At 42.2% G+C, this 24,086-nt stretch overlaps 1 protein-coding gene across 1 annotated transcript in view; it reads right to left on the bottom strand.

Moving 5' to 3' along the window:
- Positions 1-24,086, bottom strand: part of reln (reelin) — a 107,211-nt gene that overhangs the window by 26,140 nt on the left and 56,985 nt on the right. Inside the window, exons 4-22 of the mRNA XM_042412964.1 lie at positions 22,533-22,603; positions 14,968-15,000; positions 14,755-14,833; positions 14,454-14,550; positions 12,741-12,792; positions 11,409-11,517; positions 10,749-10,989; positions 10,373-10,518; positions 8,182-8,333; positions 7,887-8,002; positions 7,172-7,380; positions 5,988-6,116; positions 5,772-5,881; positions 5,501-5,567; positions 4,989-5,222; positions 3,498-3,659; positions 2,489-2,725; positions 1,284-1,476; positions 359-471 (exon numbers count right to left, since the gene is read on the bottom strand). Coding sequence (XP_042268898.1) covers positions 359-471; positions 1,284-1,476; positions 2,489-2,725; positions 3,498-3,659; positions 4,989-5,222; positions 5,501-5,567; positions 5,772-5,881; positions 5,988-6,116; positions 7,172-7,380; positions 7,887-8,002; positions 8,182-8,333; positions 10,373-10,518; positions 10,749-10,989; positions 11,409-11,517; positions 12,741-12,792; positions 14,454-14,550; positions 14,755-14,833; positions 14,968-15,000; positions 22,533-22,603 — 2,550 coding nt within the window. The remainder of the gene's footprint in view (positions 1-358; positions 472-1,283; positions 1,477-2,488; positions 2,726-3,497; positions 3,660-4,988; positions 5,223-5,500; positions 5,568-5,771; positions 5,882-5,987; positions 6,117-7,171; positions 7,381-7,886; positions 8,003-8,181; positions 8,334-10,372; positions 10,519-10,748; positions 10,990-11,408; positions 11,518-12,740; positions 12,793-14,453; positions 14,551-14,754; positions 14,834-14,967; positions 15,001-22,532; positions 22,604-24,086) is intronic.

Below are 24,086 nucleotides of genomic sequence, written 5' to 3' on the forward strand. Positions count from 1 at the left end.
AAAGAGTGAATTTGAACATTTTGCATCATAGGGCTGAAGGAAGAATTTTTGTTTTTAGCTTGCATTAAACCCTGTTGTGCTTTATTGCTGAAACAATGTTGTGAAATATGTTTCTTTCTCAGTCCACTTTTTTTTAAGCAGAGATGGATGTGTAATAGTTTGTGCACTTGTCTGTAGCTGTGTGTGGATGCTCTCTATTGTTATCCTTTTCAGCTTTATGTTACATTTCACACTATCTCCTGCACAATGTGGTTGTTAACTGCAAAAAACAGCATAACTCTAAGATCAGAGAACATATTATCCCAAAGGGCACTTTGTGAATCTTTTCTTCTGTTTCAGCTGTACAGATGTGTATTACCATGTCTTCTGAGGTAGAGACAGAGTGATGCGCCTCCAGTTTTTGAACTCAGACGGGTGGTAGACACTGGGAGCTGTAAACTCGGAGCAGCTTGGCATGCCAGGCAGACAGGCCTAGATGAAGGAAAAGACAGGTTTATAATATTTGATACACTGTATATGTATTTTGGGGGTGAAAAGCATTGCTTAATGTTCATTACTCAGAATTCATATAACAAATCATTGTATTAATCATTGTCGACTTTGTGTTGTAACAAATTCCTCAAAACCAGCGTGCTGTACCGCAGACACACCCCGAGGATTCATCAGCCCAACAGTATATGCACATAAAAGGCTAATGCAGGATTACAGTATCTTTGACCTTGAACACTGGAAGGCAAGCAAGGATTAACAGTACAGGACATTCCATGAGTTACAGCCTGCACTTGCCAGATGACTGCATTTTCATACACATGAGAGAATTAGAGAAAATTCACTGATGGAAGACTCATTACGCCCTATTCAATTCCAAAGGCAATAAAAACCTTGGCAGATACTTTGGTGCTTTATGAATATTTATGAGCCAGTTGTGATTACAGAGAATCTTTGTTGAATCATGGGAAGATAATCTGCTTGCTGATTCAAGTATTGCGATGTATTTGCTAAAAGTAGGATGATAAAAAGTAATTGTGATAATTTCTCATCTGGAACAAAGTGCCACATTTAAAGACTCTCATTATTTACACATTATTACTGAGGCTGTAATGGGTAAATTAATATTCATGATCATGAATAAATGATATATTTCCTTGTTTCTCTCCAGGATGACTTCTACAAGTTTTTCCTAAGTCATAAACAAAGGTGTGTGCAAGGCTGTGAAAAAGGGCAAGCTGCAAACAATCACTTAACATGAGGAAGCAAGGGTGAATATGTTTCATGCTCCTTACCTCTTTGACCAGGTGCCAGGTGAGGCCGTGATTGGTGGAGAACTCCAGGCGGACCTGGGTGTCAATGTGAGGGGAGGGTTCACGGCCACAGCCCATGACCAGTGAGAACTGCAGACTGTAGGAGGCTCCGATCTGCATTGACTGGGTTTCCACATAACGGATACTGGAGCCAGGGCTGGGCTCACCAGCGAAACTGGAGTACAACATGAAGGAAGAGAGGATGTCATATGTCAGATGCTGCAGCACATGATGTTAAACCCATTATGCGTAGACTTTTTATGGGATTATAGCATCTGTCAAATTATTATTTTAAATTATAAATTAAGTTTTTATTTGTTGAATAAAGATAGAATCCCAGTGAAAATCGGAGTCTGTGTGTTGTTTTCAGCTCATTCAGCTCGCCAGGTTCCAGCATGCATTGCTGCCTGCCACAGTGGACACCATTTCAGAAATTTAAAAACAAAAGCATGTTGGGTTAACAGCATTAATGACACTTATAGAAACAAGATTACAGCTTTTATTAAAAAGGTCTGTGATTGGTATGACTCCTGATTCATTATATGAGGTTTTTGAGAGAAGAACCAGGAGAGTTCAAATTATACTTCAGTTTGAAGGTCATCTCCTGTTTTTAGTAGTCTCACAAGTATGCTCAATGACCAGTTAAGGATGGAAAGATGCTCGAAAGAACAATTTGGGAAGTTTTTTGTGCCAAGAGCTGTGATACTTGCCTTGTTTCTGAGATACAGGTTGTCTTTTTGACATAATGTGTAAGGATTTATTGCATATGTATTGTTTTACAGATGTTTGTAAGGCTTCATTTCTTATGTATTGCCTTATTGGGAATCATTTTATTGGACCCGTTTTTTGGCACATCACTTATGGTTAACCTTTTGTTTAATTCATCAGTTGTATTGAATACATTGGGTTTTTTAATTTAGTGGCTAGGAGGTTGTTGTGCAACACTAATGTCCTCTTAGGATATGTGTTTTTGTGTTACTGTTACTACTGTATGTCTTTCATATGTTGTCTGCTGTAACCAACCTGACTTGTGTCTCTTGTCCTTTGTCACTGTGTATGAGCGACCAAACTAGTTAAAGTTTTCCCTCTGGGGTTTAACTACAAACTAAGTTCTAATATAATCATTCAATTACCACCACTCTATATTGAGCAGTATATTAACTGTATTAGAGCACTAGGTCTCCTACCTGAGGGTCCAGTCATGCTGGCAGTATGGCTGGACATGGCCAAGATAAAAACCCAGGCTCTGGGTGACGTCCAGCACATTGCTGAAGTCTAGACTTATGGTGTTGAACAGCACAGAGGTCATGCTGATTTCATCCAGGGCCCACACATCGTGACTGCGGCCTGAATGGTATGGTTGCCACCAGCGGAACTGCACGCCAAACTTACGAGCACCGGGCGGTAGTTCCACTGACACAATCCTGTTTAGAGGAAAAAACGGTTCAAATGAACTTTATTGAGGCATGATGGAAAGTTTGCTTGATGTAAGTAGAGCATGTGTCTTGGTCTCAACCGCACAAATGTCAGAATAGTGAGAAGGAGGTAGGAATAGTCTCCATAATGCCAAGCAGTTCATCTGGAATTAATCACACAGGCTAGCTAAACTGTGACTCAGGCTCTGACTTGGATCTAAACCTCATATGATCACTGTCTGCTGTCTGTATATAATGTACACTTGGATGATTTTAAAATAGATTCTGACACAGTGCAGATGGTCAGTACTACTAAGATGTATAAATACAATATCACATCACATTTTTGCTTCATATTGCCAACCATGTTAGCCAAAAAAAGACCATTTATCTCTTTATTAACATTGATTTGTGCATCATTTTGTTTTTGTACAAACAGACATGTTGATGCAGCCACAACCTGTACTTGCTCCTTTGCACTAGATAGTTGTGTAGACCATGTCCCTGACTCACTGCCTCCTGGTGACCTTCCTAGTGCTGATGAAGAGCTCTGAGACCAGGCCTGCGCAGTTGGACTCTAGTCCACTTTGTCTTCATTACACACATAGATGGCACTAATTGACTCAATGGGTCCCAGTAGCTTATACCTCCAGCACACCATTAGGGGTGCAAATGTGTGTGTTAATGCAGTCTTAGTGTCTCTGTGGAATCATGGAATCACAAGCATGCACACACACACACACACACACACACACACACACGTGCTAAACACAGGAGGTACCTCGGCTCATGGAAGCCTTGGTAAGCATAGTGTTGCAGCAAGGTCCAGGTGATGCCATTGTCTGAGGAGTAATGCAGCAGGACGCCCTCTCCTGGCTGGTCTGGGGCAGGACATGAGCTCAGGGTGCTTCGGCTACCCAGTCGAAGGGTAAACTGTAGGTATCTGGAGGGAATGAAAGTCATAATATGAAAGAAATTGAAAGCAAGAAAGAGTACGGTCAATTGGAGTGAGAAGGGGAGCAGCAGATGGAACAGACAGAGAATAAAAAAGGAACGCACACATAGAAATAGAGAAAAGGGCAGGTTGACAAATGAGAAGATGGAAAAGTAAGGTGATCAAGTGTGTTCGGAAAGGAAAAGGTGAGAGAGAAAGGCATAAGAGGGTAGATAAACAGACAGTCATGCAGAGCAGAGAGGTAGGAGGGAGGTGGCAGAATGATGGATGAGATGATTAAATGAATGAGGACAAAATTAGATGAGAGGAGGTGGATGCAAAAAAGAGTAAAAGAGAGAGAGTGAATGAGAGCCAGAGTTCATATTCATGTATCCATGTTTATTGTAAACAGTCATGTAGCATGACTTTCCGTCTTGTTATGGGTTCATCTATGTTTGGACACACAAATTATTATCTATACTAATGTAATATTTATTATAATTTCCATCATCTGTCTCAGGCTGCCAGTCACCCCCCAACCCCCCACCCCCCTAGCTCTCTCTGTCCTTGGCTGAGCTGTGCTTTCATTAGCAGTGCAGTTTCCCCTTTCAGGCAGCTGTTCACTCAATCAGCCAGGAAACTGGCATTAAATATGGCCATCAGGTGGCACACTGAGAGCCGCAACAGGCATAATCAATCTAACACAGATGCCATATCTAACTTCATCGTTGCCTCTCTATCTTTCTCTCTCACATTTTTATCCTCTCTTTTCATCTCTCCTCTCATCTGCAGTCCGCCCAATGATCACAATCCATCTCCGAGCATTGGAACACAGAGTATGAGGGAAAGAGGGATTGACAAAGGAGGAGAGTGGATAGCTGACTGGCTGGAACATTTGCAGTATCAATCAGAAGTAAAGACACCTGAAGAAGACAAGCCGAAGTCTAGCTGAGAAATCTACAGATAGCACAATCAGCAGAATTGTTTTTGAGCTGAACAGGTGCATGTCCAGTACCAGTCAAAAGTTTGGACAAACTTTCTCATTTAAGTGAATGGGAAAGTGTGTCCAAACTTTTGACTGGTACTGTAAACTTTTGACTAGTACTATATATATTTATATAAGAACATAAACATGCAATCCCTTATGTCTATGCTCTCTCTCTTATGTCTGTATGTGTGTCATGTATATCAAACAAGTTTTTATTTTACTTGTACGTAATGATGAGCTAGACTGCAAGTAGAGGACTTCAAGCCCTTGTGTTGACATCCATTCACTCTCCTGAAATTTCCTTTGGAACTAAAGTATCTGATTCTGTTCTTTATCAGTTTTACCATTACCTGGCCTGGGAGCTGTCCAGTGGAGCTGTTACCAAGTGTCTCCTGCTGTCCCTGTTGAAGACCAGGGCCTTGCCGCTGGCCAGCACCCCACAGCCGAAGCTGACCTCAGCCCCACGAAGTGAGGAGAAGCTGTGGTAGGAGGAGAGGCGTGGACTAGAGAAACCCTCTGACAGGAAAGCTGGGAAGGTCTGGGAGGCAAGCTCACAGGCTGGACCACTGAAGCCTGGGTCACATCTGTGAGATGGAGAGGAGAGAAGAGGAGAGGAGAGGAGAGGAGAGGAGAGGAGAGGAGAGGAGAGGAGAGGAGAGGAGAAACATTACAAAGAGTAAAGGATATAAATGAGAAAAAGAAGACAGAGATAATGAAAATCCATTAATAAATCATAGCCATAATACAATCTGATTAATTTTGAATGGTGATTGGTGCTGCAAGGCATTAGGTGGATAATGAGCAGACTCATTTTGAAGTAGAGACATCGGATTTATTTGGTTTAATAAAAGCAAGTCCTTACTTGCAGCCTGTGCGAGAACAATGTCCTCTCCCAGAGCAGAAACGAAGACAGGCTGGACCGATATACACTGAAGAAAGACACATGCATGGAAATTAGCATTAATAAAAATGTTTATCTTATATTTTCTTCTTAGAAAATACAACTAAAATATTGTCGGTTGGGACCTGAAAAGATGAGACTTTAGAGCTACTTTTGGTGGTTTTAACAAGATAAGGGAAACAATGGCTTTTCATGAGAGTGTACCATGTGACCTGTATATTATAGTTCTAACCATTGTCTATGGCCCACATGTTACTCGTTCCAGTGCCGGACTGCTCCCAGCGGAACCGTGTGGTCTCTGTCAGGGCAGCATTGGGCAGAGGGATAGAGATTCTCGTCCATCTGGAGAGACACAAGACAATCTGTTAATACAAACTTCAAGTACATTAATAGTGATTGATATATACAGTCACACATACAGTATATAGAGGTGCAGAGTCATTCCTACCCGCTGTAGTTGTCAGAGGAGTAGATAGTGCTGTGAGGTAGGTGGGGTCCTGCACAGAGCTCTGGCAGACATTCAGTGTGGAGCAGAGACCAGGAACGGCCCTGGTTGGTGGAAAACTCCAGACTGACGCTAATGAAAAAAGAACAGAGAACATCTTATCTGAACATCTTAGCAGCATAATTTGATTTTCAACCACAAGTAGTGTAAAGTCACTGAACTGCTGTGAACTTATTAAGTAAAAAAAGAGTAATGTCCTCTGAGACTCTACTGTCCCTTTACCCCCTCTACTCGAGTTATTAAAACTGATCTTTGCAAATTCATGCAGAAATAATGTTGTAATGATCTTAAAACACTCCTTGAATTCAAATTTCTTATTCTTAGAAGCCAACTGAGTCCAGCTTCCTCTAGATGTTTCTGTTTAGAAGCATTATAGCATTGTGCCCAGCAGTGCCGGGATGAGTTTTGAAGTGAGGGTCATCCAGCTTTGGATGACATAATAGTCATGATCGGACAGACGCTCTTTCAGCCATAACTCTCAACTCATAAATGGTCACAGAGTTTAGTAATTAATGTTACACAAGCTTGCACTGCAATGTGTCTTAAGACTAAGACATGAGACGCTACTTTAGCTGAAAAGAAAGTTGGAAAAGAGGCTATGATGAGCCCTGCTGACCTGACATCTTAACGGGCAGAATATCGACCAGTCTGATGTGTGTAGAAGTGTGTGTGGTTATTCTGCAGAAGACTGGTATCGTTTTCAGCCGATTTAATGAAGGTAAACACAGTGAAAGGCTTCTCAACATATCAGTCCTGCTGCCTGATTATGATTGGATTTAAAGGTCCAACATGTTAGAGTAGGCTTAGACATTATTGCTATGACCATAATACCTGGCTTAGACGTTACCATTTTACCAGAACACCTGAAAGTGGGGGGACAAAAAGTCTTGCTGTCCCCCCTATTCCAGCACCAGTGATTGTGCCCTTGAGCTTGGATTGGCCAATTCCTGTGTACACCAGTTACCATTCTTGACAGCAAAACAATTGAGTGAATCTAGGGTGTCTCACTTGGGGTGTGGGGCGGGGGTCTCCTTTGTTCCAGCCCTATTTTATGAATTAGACTAAAAAAAAGTGACCATATCTTCACATAAAAGCACTGTCTAACCTAGTTTTAAAATGTGTCGCACCTGTTGGCAGGCTGGTAGGATCCACAGCCTAGGTTGATGGAGAACTGAGCAACATGTGTGTGGGTGCCAGGTAGTACAGGAAGCAGCTGCATGAAGTCTACAGCCCATACATGACGGTTGGCACCCCCATGTGACTGCTGCTCCAGGCAGAACTGGGTGACTGGTGTTTGTAGCTCAGTGGGCAGTGCTACTGATACCACCGCAGGAGTCTGATAGAGGAGAGATGGAGGAGGAGGAGTGAATAGATCAGAGCAGAAGGAATAAAGCTATACAACAATCAAGCCTAGGTCACAAAGAAAAAAGATTGTAGTGGTCCAGTAGTTAAGTACGTGTACATTAGAAACTCAATGATAGAGAATGTGCAAAAGTGTTCAAAAAGGCTTTACACATGATAATGAGCTATTACAAAATTTAGATTCTTAAAGATAATTAATTCTAGTCATCTGAACGAACCTCTGGTGGTGGTGTATGTAGTAAAAAAGACACAGGGCTTCAGAATCAAACACTCAAAAAAATCAGTAACCTAAATGGTGGATAGTGAAACATTTGTGGATCATAGTACACATTTGTGGATTGTCCTCTGTGGGTTACAACTATCAAAGTCCAATAAAAACTTCCATAATGAAGTATGAACTAAATATAGTTTAATTAATAATAGGGTTTTGAGAGAGAATACATCTTATTTTGTGTATGTGGACATGCTGCTGTATCTCACCCTGTAAGAAGAGTACGGAAGAGTGTCCAGTACGACACGCTCCCTCCTGCCTTCAGACCTTCCAAACAGAACTACATCATTCTCATGGGACTCTCCTGGATCACAGTCACCACCACCTGCACAAAAGCACATTTCTCATTACTATTTAATAGACAAAAATATTATCAAAATCAAAAAATTGCAAGTTACAAGTTCATATACTGTACACAGCAATGTATTATTTAAAGCTACTGTTGCTTAGTTTTTGCTTAACCTGAATAAAAGACAAAGTATGATGGATGGAGGATTTCCATACCCATGGTAAAGTAGAAGCGGAGGTTTCCATAAGATGTGGTGTCGATGTAAGGTGTGCACACTCTCCTCCGGCCCTCCTTCTCAAACACTAGCGCTGAGCCCGACTCAATCTCTCCACACTGCGTCCCATAGACAGCTCCCTCTATGTCCCAGCTGAATAGAAAAGTCACAGACAAGGTGGGCTGGTTTAGTAACCACAAACACCATAAAAACAAAAATGTATTTAAATAAAAATGCTTTATTTTCATATTGGAAAAAAGGAAATACCTGAAATTTATGAGGCAGTATTTCAACAACATTCATAACTTTAAAAACATCACATTCAAGGATTAATTCCAGATGATGCATTTTAAAATTTACTCAGCTCATATTATTTATAATTAGATGGTTTATAGCCTGAAAACAGTTTACAAGAACAATTAATTATTGAGAGAAAGTTTAATAAAGTAAAATTTGCTTCATCAATCAAATAGTAAAGAAAATATAAGAGTTAACTCTATTTGTGAGTTTGAAGCAGCAAGTCACATCAGCTAAATATTAAGCCCAAATCAGCACTTCGATGTAACAGCATACAGCCACATAAAAAATACTCATGTTTATAGATTTCCTCTTTTACACAGCATCTCCTGGAGTATTACTGAAGTCAGGAAACAGTTGCCATAATTTACAAACACACAATGCCAGGAATACAGCATAAATCACCTGGAAGAGGACATACACATGGAAAAGACACACATATGCAGACATATATTTCTGCGCAGTGGAGAGAGGATCCTCATTAGCACTGACAGAAGTTAACTCAGTGTGTCAGCCCCTCTCCTGTGTTTCTCTACCCCTCGCTGTTTCCCGTTGTCTCCCCTTCACTTTCCCCCTTCTCCTCTCTATATTCTGTCATGAGGTGTGTAGGTTGGTGTTTCTGTCACAGCCAGTGTTGGGTTATATGACACCTAGTGAAGTGTACCATTACCACAAAAATTCTCCCTGCCTACCTCAACACATGTGTCAGCCCATGATGCCTGATGGGTGCGATCTAGCATGCGGTGCAGCATGTTGGTGCACCGCAGGAAGGTGTGAGGGAGCGGGGCGGCTGTAGAAACACACTTCTGTTTCAGGTCCTTGTCATTAATGGAAAGCCATACTGACAGACCTGGTGCATGAGGCCTGTCAATTACTCCCTGCCAGTAACACAATCTATCATCGCTTTCCTTTTATCTCTCTACCTCTTGCAGTGCTTCTGACAGTGTTTCCCTCCTTTCTGCTGTCCAGTGTGGGTGTGTTTGGGTGTGTTTGTGTGTGTATGTGTTTCACTCTGAACAGATGGACTGCTGTCTTTGTAGCAGTCAGAGGCATGGCATTCACCTGCGTCAGCCCCCAAGCTTGACTTGAACTTGTGCAACACGCTGCATGTCGCATCGCTTGACATATGACAAGTGACAGGTGTCAAAGCAAGTGCATGAATACACACATAGAGCAACACCAGAGCACTGATATTGTACCAAAATCTCTTTTGTTAACTCTTTCTTTCCCAGCTAATATGTAGCAATTTGCTGAGACCAACTTTGCCACCCTCACTGATCCTGCAATCATCAGCGATAACGTTGTCTCAAGTTATTACGGTGTAAGATTCTTATTTTTTAAATCATTTTCTCCTTTATTTGAGAAAACGAGGGGTGAGAGAGAGGGGTATGACATGCAACAAAGGCCCCTGTCTGAAATCTCACCAGGGACGCTGTAATTATATGGTATGTACCTTAACCATTCAGCTACCGGGTGCCAAGATCCTTCTGATTACTTTTAAATCCCCTATGATTTTGCTCTGTAATATATTTTGGATCCTTAGCACACAAAAGACCATTGCCTCAGGTCTGGCAACCAAATTCTGTTTTCCCTGTGTGCGCTCAAGAAAAGAGGAATTAAGCTTTTACTGTTTTAGTTTTATCACTGTGGAACGAAAATACCCCTCAGTATCAGAGTCAGTGCCACATTTTAAAAAGCTTTTTAAAAAGCTGGAAATCTATATAGATTGACATTTTAATACTGTAGTACTCCTTTCCCTGCAGTTGTTTCATTGTATTTTATGGTATTGTGTTTTTATGTGCACTTTTGAAGCACTTTGTTACTTGAGATAAATGTAGATAAAATAATTAAGTAAGGAGGGTGGGAGACTAAATGAGACCATAATATTGACTTACTTCGAGGGTGGGCTCTCAAAGTCCTCCTCCCAGTAGCTTCTTCCCTCCTCTCGGTGCAGGTCGATGTCTCTAGTAGAGGCAAAGCTATGGCCAACTCCCTCGCCACCATGGAAATACAGGGCATTGCCCTCAGACTGACAGGCATGCTGACCAATAAGAAAACAGGTGTTAATACGTACAACCAGTAACACTTTTCCAAAGCAGTGATTAAAGAAAATATCATGAGAACTGAAATATTTGTCACAAGGAAATGTTCTCCTTCAGCTCTATAGTTGAAAGCACAACATTTTTACAACCATAAGGCTTTGGCCTTTTGTTAATGGAACCCATGTGTAGTATGGAGTTCATTTAAATGTCTGTTGGTTTATTAGTGTACCTTGACAGTAGCTCCAGGGAAGAAGAGCCAGTTGGCAGTGTCTGGAGGGTCCAAGTTATCCTCCATGAGGGGAGCTCTGTGGGCAGCATTGACCAGCAGGATATTGTCCAGCCCCCAGCAGGACTCATAGCCCTCAGGGCCTTGGGGAGCCTCCTGAGACCAGCGGAGGCGGACGCTGTCAGCCCTGGAGGGCAGTGGCATGGGGAGCAGGTGGACCATGGTGCTGCTGTTGGTAGGGGCTCTAGAGGAGCACATACAAAATGAGGATTTTGGTTAATGTGTGTAGTGACTATAACATGTAATTGCTCTTATGCTGCATGCCCTTATGATAGCAGGTTTAATAATGAGTCCAAGTGATATAATAGTTGATCGATGAGTTGATTTCTGTGTTTATACAAAAGCATAACATGCAGTTACTATAAATGTTCATTACAAGACAACGTCATTAAATTATTCCTCGGTTTGAGAGCTGACAAAACAGAGAGAGACAGGGATAGAGGGATGAGAAAGAGGGGGATCACAGAAACACAAACAGGAGAGGAATGACAAATTGAGAGGGGGAGGTGTGAACGAGGGAAAAAGAGAGGGCGGGTGTTCATAACAGATGGAAGGGCTGTGGGATGGATCAGGAAGAAGGAAGAAGAGGAGATGGAGAGAAACCTGATCTTCTCCAGTGTGATCCAGTCATCGGAGGTGTTGGCATTACCACTTAGGCTGTATGACACAGTGATGCTGGGGTCTGAGTAACTGAACCGACAGGAGCCTGAGCCTGGGGAATATAAACACGCACAGAGGACAAACATATATGACAGTTATACACAATCCTGTTGAGGGAACAGCTAAAGAAAGTGTAATGTAGTTTCCTTTTTCATCAATTGAATTCCATCAGATGGGCAATGATCTGCTCTGCTCTGCTTTCCCTGAAGGGCGGCCAGGCAAAGCATGGTGGTTTCTTCTGACTGATTGTTCCAAATTCCCCCATTTAGCCAAGTGGAAAATTATGTCTAAATGGTGTCATGGTGGAACTAAGTGATCAGCAGCTTAACAAGGCCGAGAAAAGTCAGGAAGCCGCAGGGAGGGGTTGAGTAGGGGTGACAAGAGAAGAAGTGCTGATGTATGACCAAAACTCTGAGACCAGCTACAGCTAGCATATGTGTGTATGCGCATGCCCATTTTATTGTGTATTTGTGTGTAATCCAACTTAGTGTGCCTTTAAAATGTGAGTTTGTCTGGGTGCTATGGGAACTGATGGGATCAAAGGTTGCTAATGGAGGAAGCAGGCTAACCCCCACTGTACGTCCCACCTTTCCTCTCCCCTCCCCTGATCCCTCACCACCTGAGGGTGTGCCGTGTCCATGTCTTGTCAGTCTTGACAATGTCCTGCCATGTTGCTCCATCCCCACTGAATACGTGCATTAACCTGCCGCCACTTCGATGCACTGCTCTACTAAACTGTTCCATACACAACACTGCTTTAACACAAACTCAAATTAATGAACCAAACAAAACAAGAAAGGGGAAAAGAGAGAGAAAGAGAAATACTGCGAGCGGCGGGGGGTGGGGTGGGGGTTTATCGCTACAGTATGTTTCCTCCCAGTCGTGCTCCCATGAGAAGTGGCGGATGCATGTAATGGACATGAAAAATACAACACCTCTAAAAACTCTGCCATGGCCTTCTGGGTGTCTTTCCAGAATACTGTAAAAGATTCATTACTGTGATAGGAGAGGCAGAGCAGAGAGAGAGTGAGAGAGAGAAAAAAACACACAGAGATATACTGTATACTAGTTGGCTTACTGACATCTAATAGGCCAAAAGATGCCTGTTTCCTGAAGATAGACAAGATGTACTATTGTCCTGGCTGGCTAAGACTGTTGCACGCAGGTTCTGCAATATTTAAACAAGGTTAAAAAGCTCTCACGCATAAGCTTGTTGTACAAAATGTGTCGTAATGTAGTTATTGTTCTCAATGCGTGTGGAGATTCAATACTCACCCAGGGCAAACTGGAGGACAGAAGCTGTACTGGTGTTGAGAGATATGGTGGTCTGGGGTAGACAGAGACAGGGCAGTTTAGGACATCACGAGTAAATAATCAAATTTTGTTGAAGTTTCAAATTATATCTCCTGATAAATGAGAAGAAAGCAGCTCCAAAATGTTCCAAAAGAGTATCAAAGAAGGATTGTTTTACTGCTGTCTTCTGGTTAAAGGTTTCAAGTCTGTTGCAGCTGTAACCACATCTAACAGTGATGTCAAAGTATATGCACCTTTGTTAAGTTACTCTCTAAAAGGCAAGTTGGTGGGGCATTTCTACTTGTTTATTATCAGTAGACTGATATATACAGTAAGTATATAAATGGGTTATGAGTTATGTTTTTAATGTGCGTGTGTGTATGTGTGTGTGTGTGTGTGTGTGTGTGTGTGTGTGTGTGTGTGTGTTTGACAGAGAGTGAGAGAAGCTGAGATACCTGCGTGTGCATAAATATGTGTGTTCTCATTGTCGGTGTTGTCGTATTTGTGACTATTCGTGTGTAAATGTTTCTGTGTTTCTGGATGTGCATGCTTGTTGCACTTGAAAGAACAGCTGCCAGGCAGCCGCATCAAACATTTGGAACAGTGACAGACAAAGCAAATGCTTATCAGAGAAGTAAATAGAATCACGAGGCACTAAACACGTTTCTGCTGCTGACTGGCTTTCATCTCTTACAGCAGAGTAAGCGGTTTGAAATCAACTTTAGTAAGATAGAAACAGGGCATGTAAAGGTTTGATAAGCAATTATGAGCCTGTGAATGCCTGCATGCTGTGTGTATGACTGTGAACGTATCTGTATTTATCCATCACAGTCAGGCAGTGTCCCTATATTAGTGTACTTTACTTTAAAATGATCATGGTCTCAGTCCTGTGTGTTCCTTCTTGTTTTATTTTCATTTCTAAATATAACATTTTGCATGCTGTTCATAAACTACACTGCAGCACCCCAAGTAGTTAGTTTTGGTTAAAATTGCTGAAGCCAAAACAGCAATATTTTTAGTCGAAGTTGGCAGGCAGATGACTGAAAGAAAGCTCTTATGTAGACGTTAAAAAGATATTTCGTAACCTGTTGACACTGGCGCAAACAAATCATGAGTCACATAAAATTGCTTGTACAAGAAGTGCTACCAATTATTCTATTTCCCAACTTCTGAAGCGGAGAATAGTCAGTGTGCTTGTTGTTTTTACCACAAACATGGGTGAAATAATAAAATGTTACTTAATATTGGCTTCATGTTTGCTTTTGGTTTGTTTATAGTATTACCACTGGTTCGGTAATATTTGGACGTATTTAGTCATGCCATGTCATCGCCGTGCAAAAACACAAATGCATGTGTGATTTTTCACCAGTGATTTGTCTGAACTTACTTTGGCTGACAAGATTTCACTATAAATGGAACAAATAATAGAACATTTCAAAATGTGATACTTGTTCATTTTTATTCAGTTTTCGCCATGGCGGCAACTACACCGGGCCAGGCAAATCACCTCAGACATCACCTCCTTTGCTAGAATGGCGAAAAGTAGAAAAGTTTGTGTAGCTTAACTCTTTCTTATTATGCTGTAATTTACTGTAGTTACAGTTGTGGTTACTGAGTGGTTGGTTTGGGTGTAATGTATGGTCAATGGGCCGTAAAGTGTACAGCGGTTACAGTGCGGTCAAACATGACAGTTACCAGTTCTCGCTCTCCAAAGGGCTCACAGAAAGTGACCGCTCTGCCATGTATCAGTACACCACACTGCTCTCCCACCTCACAGTTACTGCACTCAGACCTGAGAGAGGAGATGAGAGGAGGACAGAAGAGAGGAGAAAAGAGGAGAGGAGAGGAGAGGAGAAGAGAGGAGAGGAGAAGAGAAGAGAAGAGAAGAGACGAGACTGAGTTATAATAAAGATGACTATCTCATTAGAGTGCACTGAAGATGTGGACAGTGATTGCACCTCAAGATTACAAATGGATTCATAACCTTTTCACCTACCAGATGCTGGGGTCCAGCTCTCCTTGCAGGTTGGAGTCAAAGTCGTCACGTAGCACAGCATGTTTACCATGGAGCTCCACTACACACAAACACACACCATTTGCTCACAGTTAGACACAATGTGTATAACACCTGGTCTTTTCATGTCGTAACTACCAGAGCAATTATAAGATTATAAGACAGGAAAAACAATTTCATGAAATGCAGACTCACCAAGACTTGGTCTCAGTGGGGACTCAGTTGGAGCTGAAGCAGACAGACAAGAACAGAGTAAATATCCTGAGTAAAGTATTGACAAAATCTTGAGCAAACACGAATAGTCTATGTCAAACAGTAGACAAGTATTTAAAAATCCATTCATCCTCATTGTCGTCCATTGTGTACTATAAGCAGGTTGAAACAGACACATAAGGATTTATGCAAATACTGTTTGACTCAAGCATTAAGGCTGCACGTCACTGCTGATGTATCTATAAAAAGTTATGATCATAATTACAAGCAGGGTGTTAATTTTCATGAGAAGATCAAGAGCTGAAATGCATGCATGAACCTTAATGTTAATATGTAGACAAAAGTAAATGCTCAGACCACAAAGCCTTCTCAAATGCGTGCAGGTTTGCATTGTGAATGGCATTCTCAAGTTTACATTAGTCAGTAACTGCTAGTATATGGGCTCATTCTTAAATCATCTGTGAGTGAAACAAACTTTCTCTGTGTCCTGGCCGGCCACGGCTGCAGTCTCCTGGCTGCTGATGTTAATTCTTTTCGGTAATGAAAGGCCGGGCGGCCATGATTAACGGTTCAATGCCAATTAACCGCCATCCTCCCCAGAGGCGCCTGTGTGCTGTAATCTGTGGCCACTGCCTAGCTAACACACTCAACCATCAATCTCTCCCAGGGGATACACACCTCTGAGGGGAGGCGGGGAGGAGAATGTTAAGACGTAATGAATCAAACATGGGTTAAAAAACAAAACAAAGCAAAACACTGTCCTGCCTCTTTAAGTGAATCACTGAGAATACTTTGTAGAATACAATCTGCATCCACATTTCAGCAAAATGCTGTTAAGTATAGATGTGACCTTTGTGCTAGAAAAGATGGAGGTGGTACGTATTGGGCTTTAAGACTTAATAGATCAAACTGATGAATTCTTGATAGATTAGTTTGGAAGAAAGTACACTTTATTAGCTGGTGCACAAGGGAAAATGTGACAGGAAAGGTGTGACAAATTACAGCATCTGACTGATTCTTTATAATAAACGCAGACTTGAACCAAAGCTACCCTGCGGTATATTTCAGATTCAGACATTGAGAACATTAAGTAAAATGCAGTTTGTCATTTGTTTAACATTGATATGCAAATTTCCAAAGTTTATATTGTGTGCATACATGTATATTTTTAAGGGGCACTGTGTGTTTTCATTCAATAGCAACAGTGTAGAAATGACAGGAAACAAGGGGAGAGAAAGACGGGGACATGGCGACATGCAACAAAGGTCTGCAGCTGAAGTGGCCTCTTATGTGGCCGGTAGACTACTTGGGAATGCCCATGTTAGGGAAATTTAAGTTTAACCTTATTTCATGATCAGTCCCTGTTGAGTGGCACAGTGGCATTGACCTCAGTGAACATGTCACCCTTCAATCCCTTTGAGCCTCTTTACTCTGCTCTGGTAGGTGGGATGTTTTAAGGCAGCCTTACTCCAGACAGAAGAGAAGGATAATCTGCCACCTTATTCTCCATCCAGGATGAGCCAGCCCACCTGATAAGACACACTAAGATAAAACAGTGAGGACTCATTCCAAAGTTTAACTCTGCTACTTAAGACTTTCTTTCAAACCTTACAGCAGTTCTGAAATGTCCTCTGAGAGAGGGGCTTACATTTTAGAAAGCCCACCTAAAACTCCTCATAAACAACAGAACCTGAATCAAGAGAGGAGGGATTATCAAAAAAAGGTTTCTTACTATCCTAATGGCTCTGCAAATATCCTTATTTTCAGCTCAAGCTTTACTTTCGTTAGCTGCCCTAATTTCTCCCCATTGCATCCGAATGCCGGGCTCTTAGAAATGGATTTACTATTCATAGAGTGGTGGTAAAGTTTCATGCTGACTGTAAAAGTTGGAGTCTTAGTGACCTGTCAAACAGAGCTGGGCGGTTCAGTGGCTGCGACTGTTGCTGCTGCTCTGGTGGGCCCTGACGCTCAGCCCCACGGCTGGAGCTCGGGCTCGACGATGAAGTCCATTAAAGGCAGATCAAAGGGCCTTCCTCCTCCCTCTCTGTCTCTCTTGCTCTCCCCTTCCTCCCCCTCTAATCCTACAATGTCTGCTGATTCAAAACATGTTTAGAAGAGTTATCAATCCCAGGATGTACAACTCTCTCATATTTTGTGTGCCTTATTAAGATTCTCATTGAATTGTAATAAAAATTGAATATATAGTTGTGTGCTCAGTTTACATGAGCATGTGTTCAGCTTATATATTCAACCTGAAAAGAGCATGTACTAAAACTCGATTCCTGGTAATCCACCCTCTCAAACTGACACACAGTAATAAATGCTTGGTTGATATTCTGCTCTCTACAGTCTTTTCCTGTCTCTCTCTTAAACAAACCCTTCTAAATCGCTTTCGGTCTTTCTAGTGAGGCCATTTGGCTGGAGAAAGGCCCAGAAGATTTTTTTTTTTTTTTTTTTTGGGTGGATAATCCCTTCAATCTTCCAAAAAGGCCTCATTTACAGTTTTCTTTCTCCATGCTTCATCACGCTCTCCTGCTGTCTCTCTCACTTTTCTTCTATCACAATCTTTCCCTCACGCACACCCCTCCATCCGCACCCATTCTGTCTCTCTCTGCCTAACCCTCTGCGCATTGGGAGCAGACAGTGGTGCTCATTTCACTTGGATTAATCCCCTCTCACTTTCTTAAAGACTTCAATTACTGCCTCCTCTATTAGCGGCTCATCTCTGCTAATGCCTGTATCTCCCTGGCCAGGGCTTATACTCGCATGCATGCAGAGGGACACACACACACAGACACACACACACACACACAAACACGCACACACAATCATGCACATACACACAGACAGCTTTGCTTTCCACAGTTGACCCAACCCTTGCTGCTATTTCTTTGCCATGCACAAGCACGCATGTACACATATATAAACAGGAGCAGCAAAAAAAGAGGGTCTTCTCAATAAACTACACTAGGACTAAAATCGGATGGGTGCTGATGAGCAGGGTTGGGGTGATACGAGGGGGAACTAAATGAGCATAAGCTTTGGCAGACTCAGACATCTTGGCACAAAGAGAGCAGGGCACAAGTCATGTTAAATCTTCTCCCCCTCTTCTCGCTCTAATCTCCTCTCTCTCCTCTTTTTCTCCCCACTCTGTAAACTGCACCCACTCTTCCAATCTCCCTTGTTTTCCCCTCGTTTGCTCTTTTTCCCTTCGTCTGACTCACATCCTTGACGACATGAACCGCGTTTGAAGTCGAGTTGCTCTAACTGGCGGTTGCAGTTACTGACTCACCAGGACGCAGGATGCTGTTGTTTTTCTTTCTAGGATGAATGAAAAGAGATGGTTCTCCAAGGTCAGATTGCAGCCACTTCACTTCACTCAGCGAAAAGCAGGGCCTTTGTGTGGGCTTCAATTGGCATCATTACAATAATCATAGGTGAGTGGAGAAGAGGCCAGGCAAGAACTAATACTTGCTACAATTTTCCAATTTCCGTGTCCTTTTCTTGCTGTGTTTTAAGGTATAGGTGGAATCCAAGGTAAAGACGAGATCATTTTCTTCACAATAGTGAGAATTAAGGAGTCTAGCCTCAAAATATAAGCATTGGCTTATTTAGTATGCAGTGTTAGGCTGTCTGCATTCATCTCTTTGGCAAACATTTCCTGGCTGTCAGTGTGTTAGAGATTGAGGACAACAAAACACACATATTATTCCACAATAATGTCACTCCTTGCTTGCAAAAGTTTAGTAGAGTATTTAAGGTAATTCCAACAAAAGAAATCACAGAGGCCAAATAGTAAAAGAAGAAAAGTCCAAATGGTAGAAGAAAAGAAAAGACGACTGGGGAGAAAGAAAGGAAAAAAGGAGAATAGAGGAGACAGTCAAGATACTAGACGGGTGGGGTCTCAAGGTTCCTTGCTGGTGAGCGATGAGAAATGGCAAGCAAGCCGGCGTTCAGCCAGGCATGCAGGCTTGTTGGCAGACTGGGTGGGTGGCGAGGAGGTGGGAGTGGGGAGGCCACCCGTCCCTCCTCTGTTGCACTGTGATCAGACGTCCCTCAGGGAGCAGTGGCCTCTTTGAGTTATATGTCCCTTTAATAATCCATCTGGGGTGCAGTGCACTCAGCCAGGCCCATAAAGACCTGATTTATTTCCTTGCTGGAAATGAGAGGACCTGATGATGCTGGGCAGAAAGCAGGGACTGCTGGCCCTGCTGTCAGGAGATAGAGCTGATGGACGGCCTGCAGCACTGTTCAACACCCACAACCACTCCACCCTTTAGCACAGAGCATCCTTGCCTGGCCCACCTTGTCCCCCGCCATGGCTCCTCTCATCTGGGCTTAATAAGTCTTTTAGTGGTCGATCAGTAGGTGAGGAAATGTGCTTCTGTTTCATACTCCTGCCTGTCTGTTCTTATACTTGTAGTCATTTAAAACTGCGGTGATAATTTGCATTTTGCTGCATCATGCTTTAAAGCATCTCTAGGAGCCTGTCCAAACAATTTGGCCATGCGCTGATTGGTGCCATGAACTACCCCGTTCTGATGCGTATTTCATTTGGTTCCAGCAGTATTTGTCAGACTCCCATAAGTTTTGTCTTCCGATTCCACAACTAACAACAAAATATGGATATTTTTCTGTGCTGGCTGTTGGATAAGTTAATGGGAGAATATTGGGTGTAGATCAAAGCAAAATGGAAAGGAGGTTTGAGGGATGAACTGGAGGTAAAAGGAAGGGATGGGGACATCCCTGGGCATCCCCCAACACTGCTAGACAGATTATTTTACACACATGTACACACACAAATCCAGCCTCTGCTTATGTCTCAGCAGGCTTTTAGGGGCACTAGAGTGGAAACGGTAAAACAAACACCTGCCTCCATGAACGTGCAGGGAGGCTTTCTATTACTGAGAAGCAAAGTGCTGCATGTCAGGTGCTCCACAGCGAGTTAAAGGCTTATACCTCTCCTCTTCCTTCTTTATCCTTAAATCTCTTATTTACATTAGAATTTATTTGAATTATCTCTGTCTCTCTCCATCTCTTTATAATTATAAGCTCAAATTCACGCTCCAATGTTACCTTCTTTTTCTAGCTCCCTGGCTAATCTGCCCATTTGTTCTTAAAGTCCTCACCCTGGCTGATCACCCTTGATTGCCTTCTTATTTAAGCAGCTTGCCCTCTGTTTCTCTCCCTCCCTCCATCCCTTCCTTTCTCTTTTCCTCCTTCCCTCCCTCCTCTCCTCCATGGATCATAACCCTGCTTTAGATAGCTTTCATTTCTCCAGCTCTTCAAAGCTTGAGTCTTAAGCATATGAACTTCTGAAGTGGCTTGAGCTGGCCTCGTATCTTTTATTCCACTTTGAATGCTAATGCCTAGATTTGAAGTAACTTTGCTCGGAGCAGCTTGCACTCTCTTTGCCACTCTGCAGCTGAATTTGGGATAGTAGCCCATTTGATCCTGCCAGAGGGGAATAGTCTACAGGCCTCTGCTTCACCCGCTGGTAAGTCTGACTTTGTAGAAGGAACTAAGACAATAAGAGTGATTTATGTATATTTTTTTCAACTTTCGTAGTTGTTTCTGATTTGTTTTCTGCATTATCCTACTTCTTTACAAAGTAATACAGTTTTGGCTGCTTCACAGCACAATTTGTTTAATGTCAAAGTAGTCCTTGAGTTTTATTTTTATGTCAAGAGTTAGGGTTAGGGTTAGGGTTAGGGTTAGGGTTAGGGTTAGGGACATAGCCTTGCACGTTCTAGTTTCATGATTTTTTTTTTCAAATCTGCACAGCTCTGATAAGGTTGCAAGTCTTGGTTTGGAAAGAGGAAAAGGAACTGACTATGGTGAGTTAGATCAGTGGAGCAGAGAGGAACAATGCCTATCTCTGTTTGGACAATCCACAAGAGACTAGAAATGATCAGACCCATTTCGATTTGTGTTCCCTCCTTTCTCTCATCTCATCTCCTCGGTCTCTTTTCGCCTTCTGTTGCTCACGACATGTTCATTTCTCATTTGTGATTCAGATTTCCTGGCGTAATTCAGCAACAGACAGAGTGAATGCATTAATGGCCATCAAAGGAATTTGCCTACAAAAAGGTCGGCCACCTGCTCACAGCTGCTTTTTTACCACTTTTCTATTTTTAAAATGATGCTTAATCACCCTGTTATCTATGCCTAACACTCAAATCACCTGCAACTTATGACCTTCTAGTTTTTCATTAACAATATCTCTTCATTCCTCAATCTCCCTTCTTCTATCCTCCCATCTCTCCTCCACCATTGAGACAGAAACTGTCATTACAGATACCAGTAATTCATAGCCCTACATTCATCAGCTGTCTATCCTATGTATCTCATATCAGTGTCACCACTGTCTATCTCACCTCACCTCCCTCCATACCCCTCATACCTGTACATGTTCTCTGCAGATTACATTTTTTATATTACTTCGCCACTAGTTTCTCTGTCTGCTCCCATTCACCACTTGTCTCCTCCAAGGCCTTGTAAGGTCTAAATCTCTGCTTTCCAGCTTGTCTGCTGAGAGTAGTTGTGCATTAGTGTGATACTGCAGGGCCTTGGCAATGAACAACTAAGTGACTGTTGTTGGCTGCAGATATTTCATTTGCAGAGGGAGAAGACTGGGGCAGTGTGTCAGCGGTGGTGAGAGGATGATCTCTCGGGCAAGGAGACAGAAGAGAGGAGCCTTGTCGCTCTCTCTGTCACTCTTCCAGGCCTGACTGAGGGCTCTGTGCCCCATCTTTTCCAAGTGGCATGGAGCCATGAAGTTGAGCACGCTACAATCATCAGTAGTGTCTCCCAATGACCTACTGGGGGGGGACACTTGTAATGAAGAGTCCTCAATGACTGAGCACAGATTTTCTTATACTGGCCAAGTATATATTTGAAAGATTAAATGCTGTTGTTTTCTTCCTAAAACAGTTAGCGTAAACACTCCAGCATCACTTAGTGGACTTCTCAACTTTCAGCATTTAAGTAAAATTTGATCTACAAGGAGGGGTTTTTAAGTGAGGAGGAGGCTTCTTTCCTGTAAACAAGCAATTATACACACTCAGCATGCAGAGTGGGACCGCACTGTCTTTCAATAGCTACTTAAGGCTGTCACAGAAAGTGGATGTAAGAAGTGTCGGCCATAAAGCGTAAATCTCCGGCAGAGAGAGAGGGTAAAAAAAGCTGAGTTTAGCATAAGCTGAAATTAAGCTGGCAATATAGGACATCCAAATATCTCGGGCTCTAGCTGCATCATTAGGCAGAACGAGAGCCAGGAAGTGCTGCAATGCCACTGTCATGAAGAAGATAGCATACCAATCATATTGTGTCATCCATATTCCAACAGTGTGTGAATATGATGGACAGTAATGGTAAGGAAGTGAGAAGGGGGTACAGTATGTATATGTGTTGGTGCACATGTGTGCCTGAGCACATATATATCTGTGAATGTATGGATATATCTGCATGCAAGTGCAGTATATGCATGCATTATGCAGGTGTCATAGAAGGGGAGGATGGGTATATGTGTTAGCCCTGTTACTCACCTCCTTGCTCACAGAGCTGCTGGGCCAGAGCATCTTTGAAAATGATCTGTCCTCGATGTGTTGCTGTGGCTCTGAGAGATAGACAGAGAATACAGGAGAGGGCATTAACACAAAAAACACCATGGAGAAAGTTAATTGGTCTGTCCTTAATATATGAGGATCAATCATGCAAAGATGGCACCAGTTCCCACGAAATCAAAATATGTTCAAGCATGCTACATACTATAAAAGATGAGATTACTTTGGGGTAAAAACAATTAGAAATACCATTCTTACAAAACAAGTTTACCCTGTGACTGACAGAAATTACACAAAAGAGCAACAGTGCGCCAGGCCAACTACACACGCCCAGCCCTCACTCTCATCTCACAGGGTAAGTCAGTAACTGGTGATCAGAGTTAAAGGTCTCTTTTTGTTTGTTACTCTGACTGCATTCTCTGACTATTACTAATTTTCATTACTAATTTCATGATCAAAGAGCAGTGTATTTATTATATTTCAACATTTGTAGTCATATAGTCTAAATTTGACTGTAGGAGATTAAATATCTCCCCATACTCTCAGTTCCCTGCACCATCATACTACATTCTTGCATATTAGTGTAAAACTGACTGTATGTTGCATGCTGTATGTATGGAATGCAATATCTTACTTCTTCTGGTGGACATGAAATGCATTATTCATTTGAAAATGGAGAGATCTTTCAAAATCTGCAAGGGGGAAATGGCTCAGAGTGCAGTGGGATCTTTTACACAGACACTGAGACGTGCTCTACTGCACTGTAGCCAAGCAGAAAGAGATCCAATCTCATTTGCAGTAGCAGAAAGTTAAAGGATAAAGATGTTGCTCTTCAGTGCAGAACAGCACTTGAGTACAATATAGTGATATACAGTATGTCCTTCAAAGTTCAAATGACAAGTTCTGGTATTTTTCTCCGAACAATAATAAAAGTACAGCAGTTGTTTTAATGTTAGGGTAGAAAAACAGTGATAGAATAAATAACGAAGGACAGACACATAAACGCCAATAACTCAGACACAGAAAGGGGATTGGGAGTGAGATGGAAAGATTCCTGGGATTGGAACAAGCTGCAATTTTCAGATAGTCCTTGACATTAGTTATTGGAAAAAAACTGTAAAATTTTAGAGCCCTTTGTAGCTCTTTCTACTCAGTGGCAGCAGCAAAATGGGCTGTGTAGTGGCCCCTTGAAGGGAAGTTCTGTGCAAGAAGAGACAACACTACACTTAAAATGGCAAGTAAAAGCTGAATTACACCACTTCAACAGTATACACAATACACAGAGAAAACAACTGGAGTGGGATCAAAGACATAAAGGGGATAAAGATCACAGCCATGATGTGTTTCCTCACTGACTCACTGATTGCAGCTTCACTGCTTGTCAATTAAGCAGAGTAGAGAAGTTAAGAGTCTTGTCTTAACTGTCTGGCACTCAGACAACATTTTAATGTTGTAATTTGGCTTTGGTATTAATAATGAACATCAACTGTGGCTTGTAAATCTAAGTAACTTCACGATAAGACACACACTGCCACC

The sequence above is a fragment of the Thunnus maccoyii genome, chromosome 5 (assembly GCF_910596095.1).
Source record: "Thunnus maccoyii chromosome 5, fThuMac1.1, whole genome shotgun sequence".
Classification (NCBI taxonomy): domain Eukaryota; kingdom Metazoa; phylum Chordata; class Actinopteri; order Scombriformes; family Scombridae; genus Thunnus; species Thunnus maccoyii.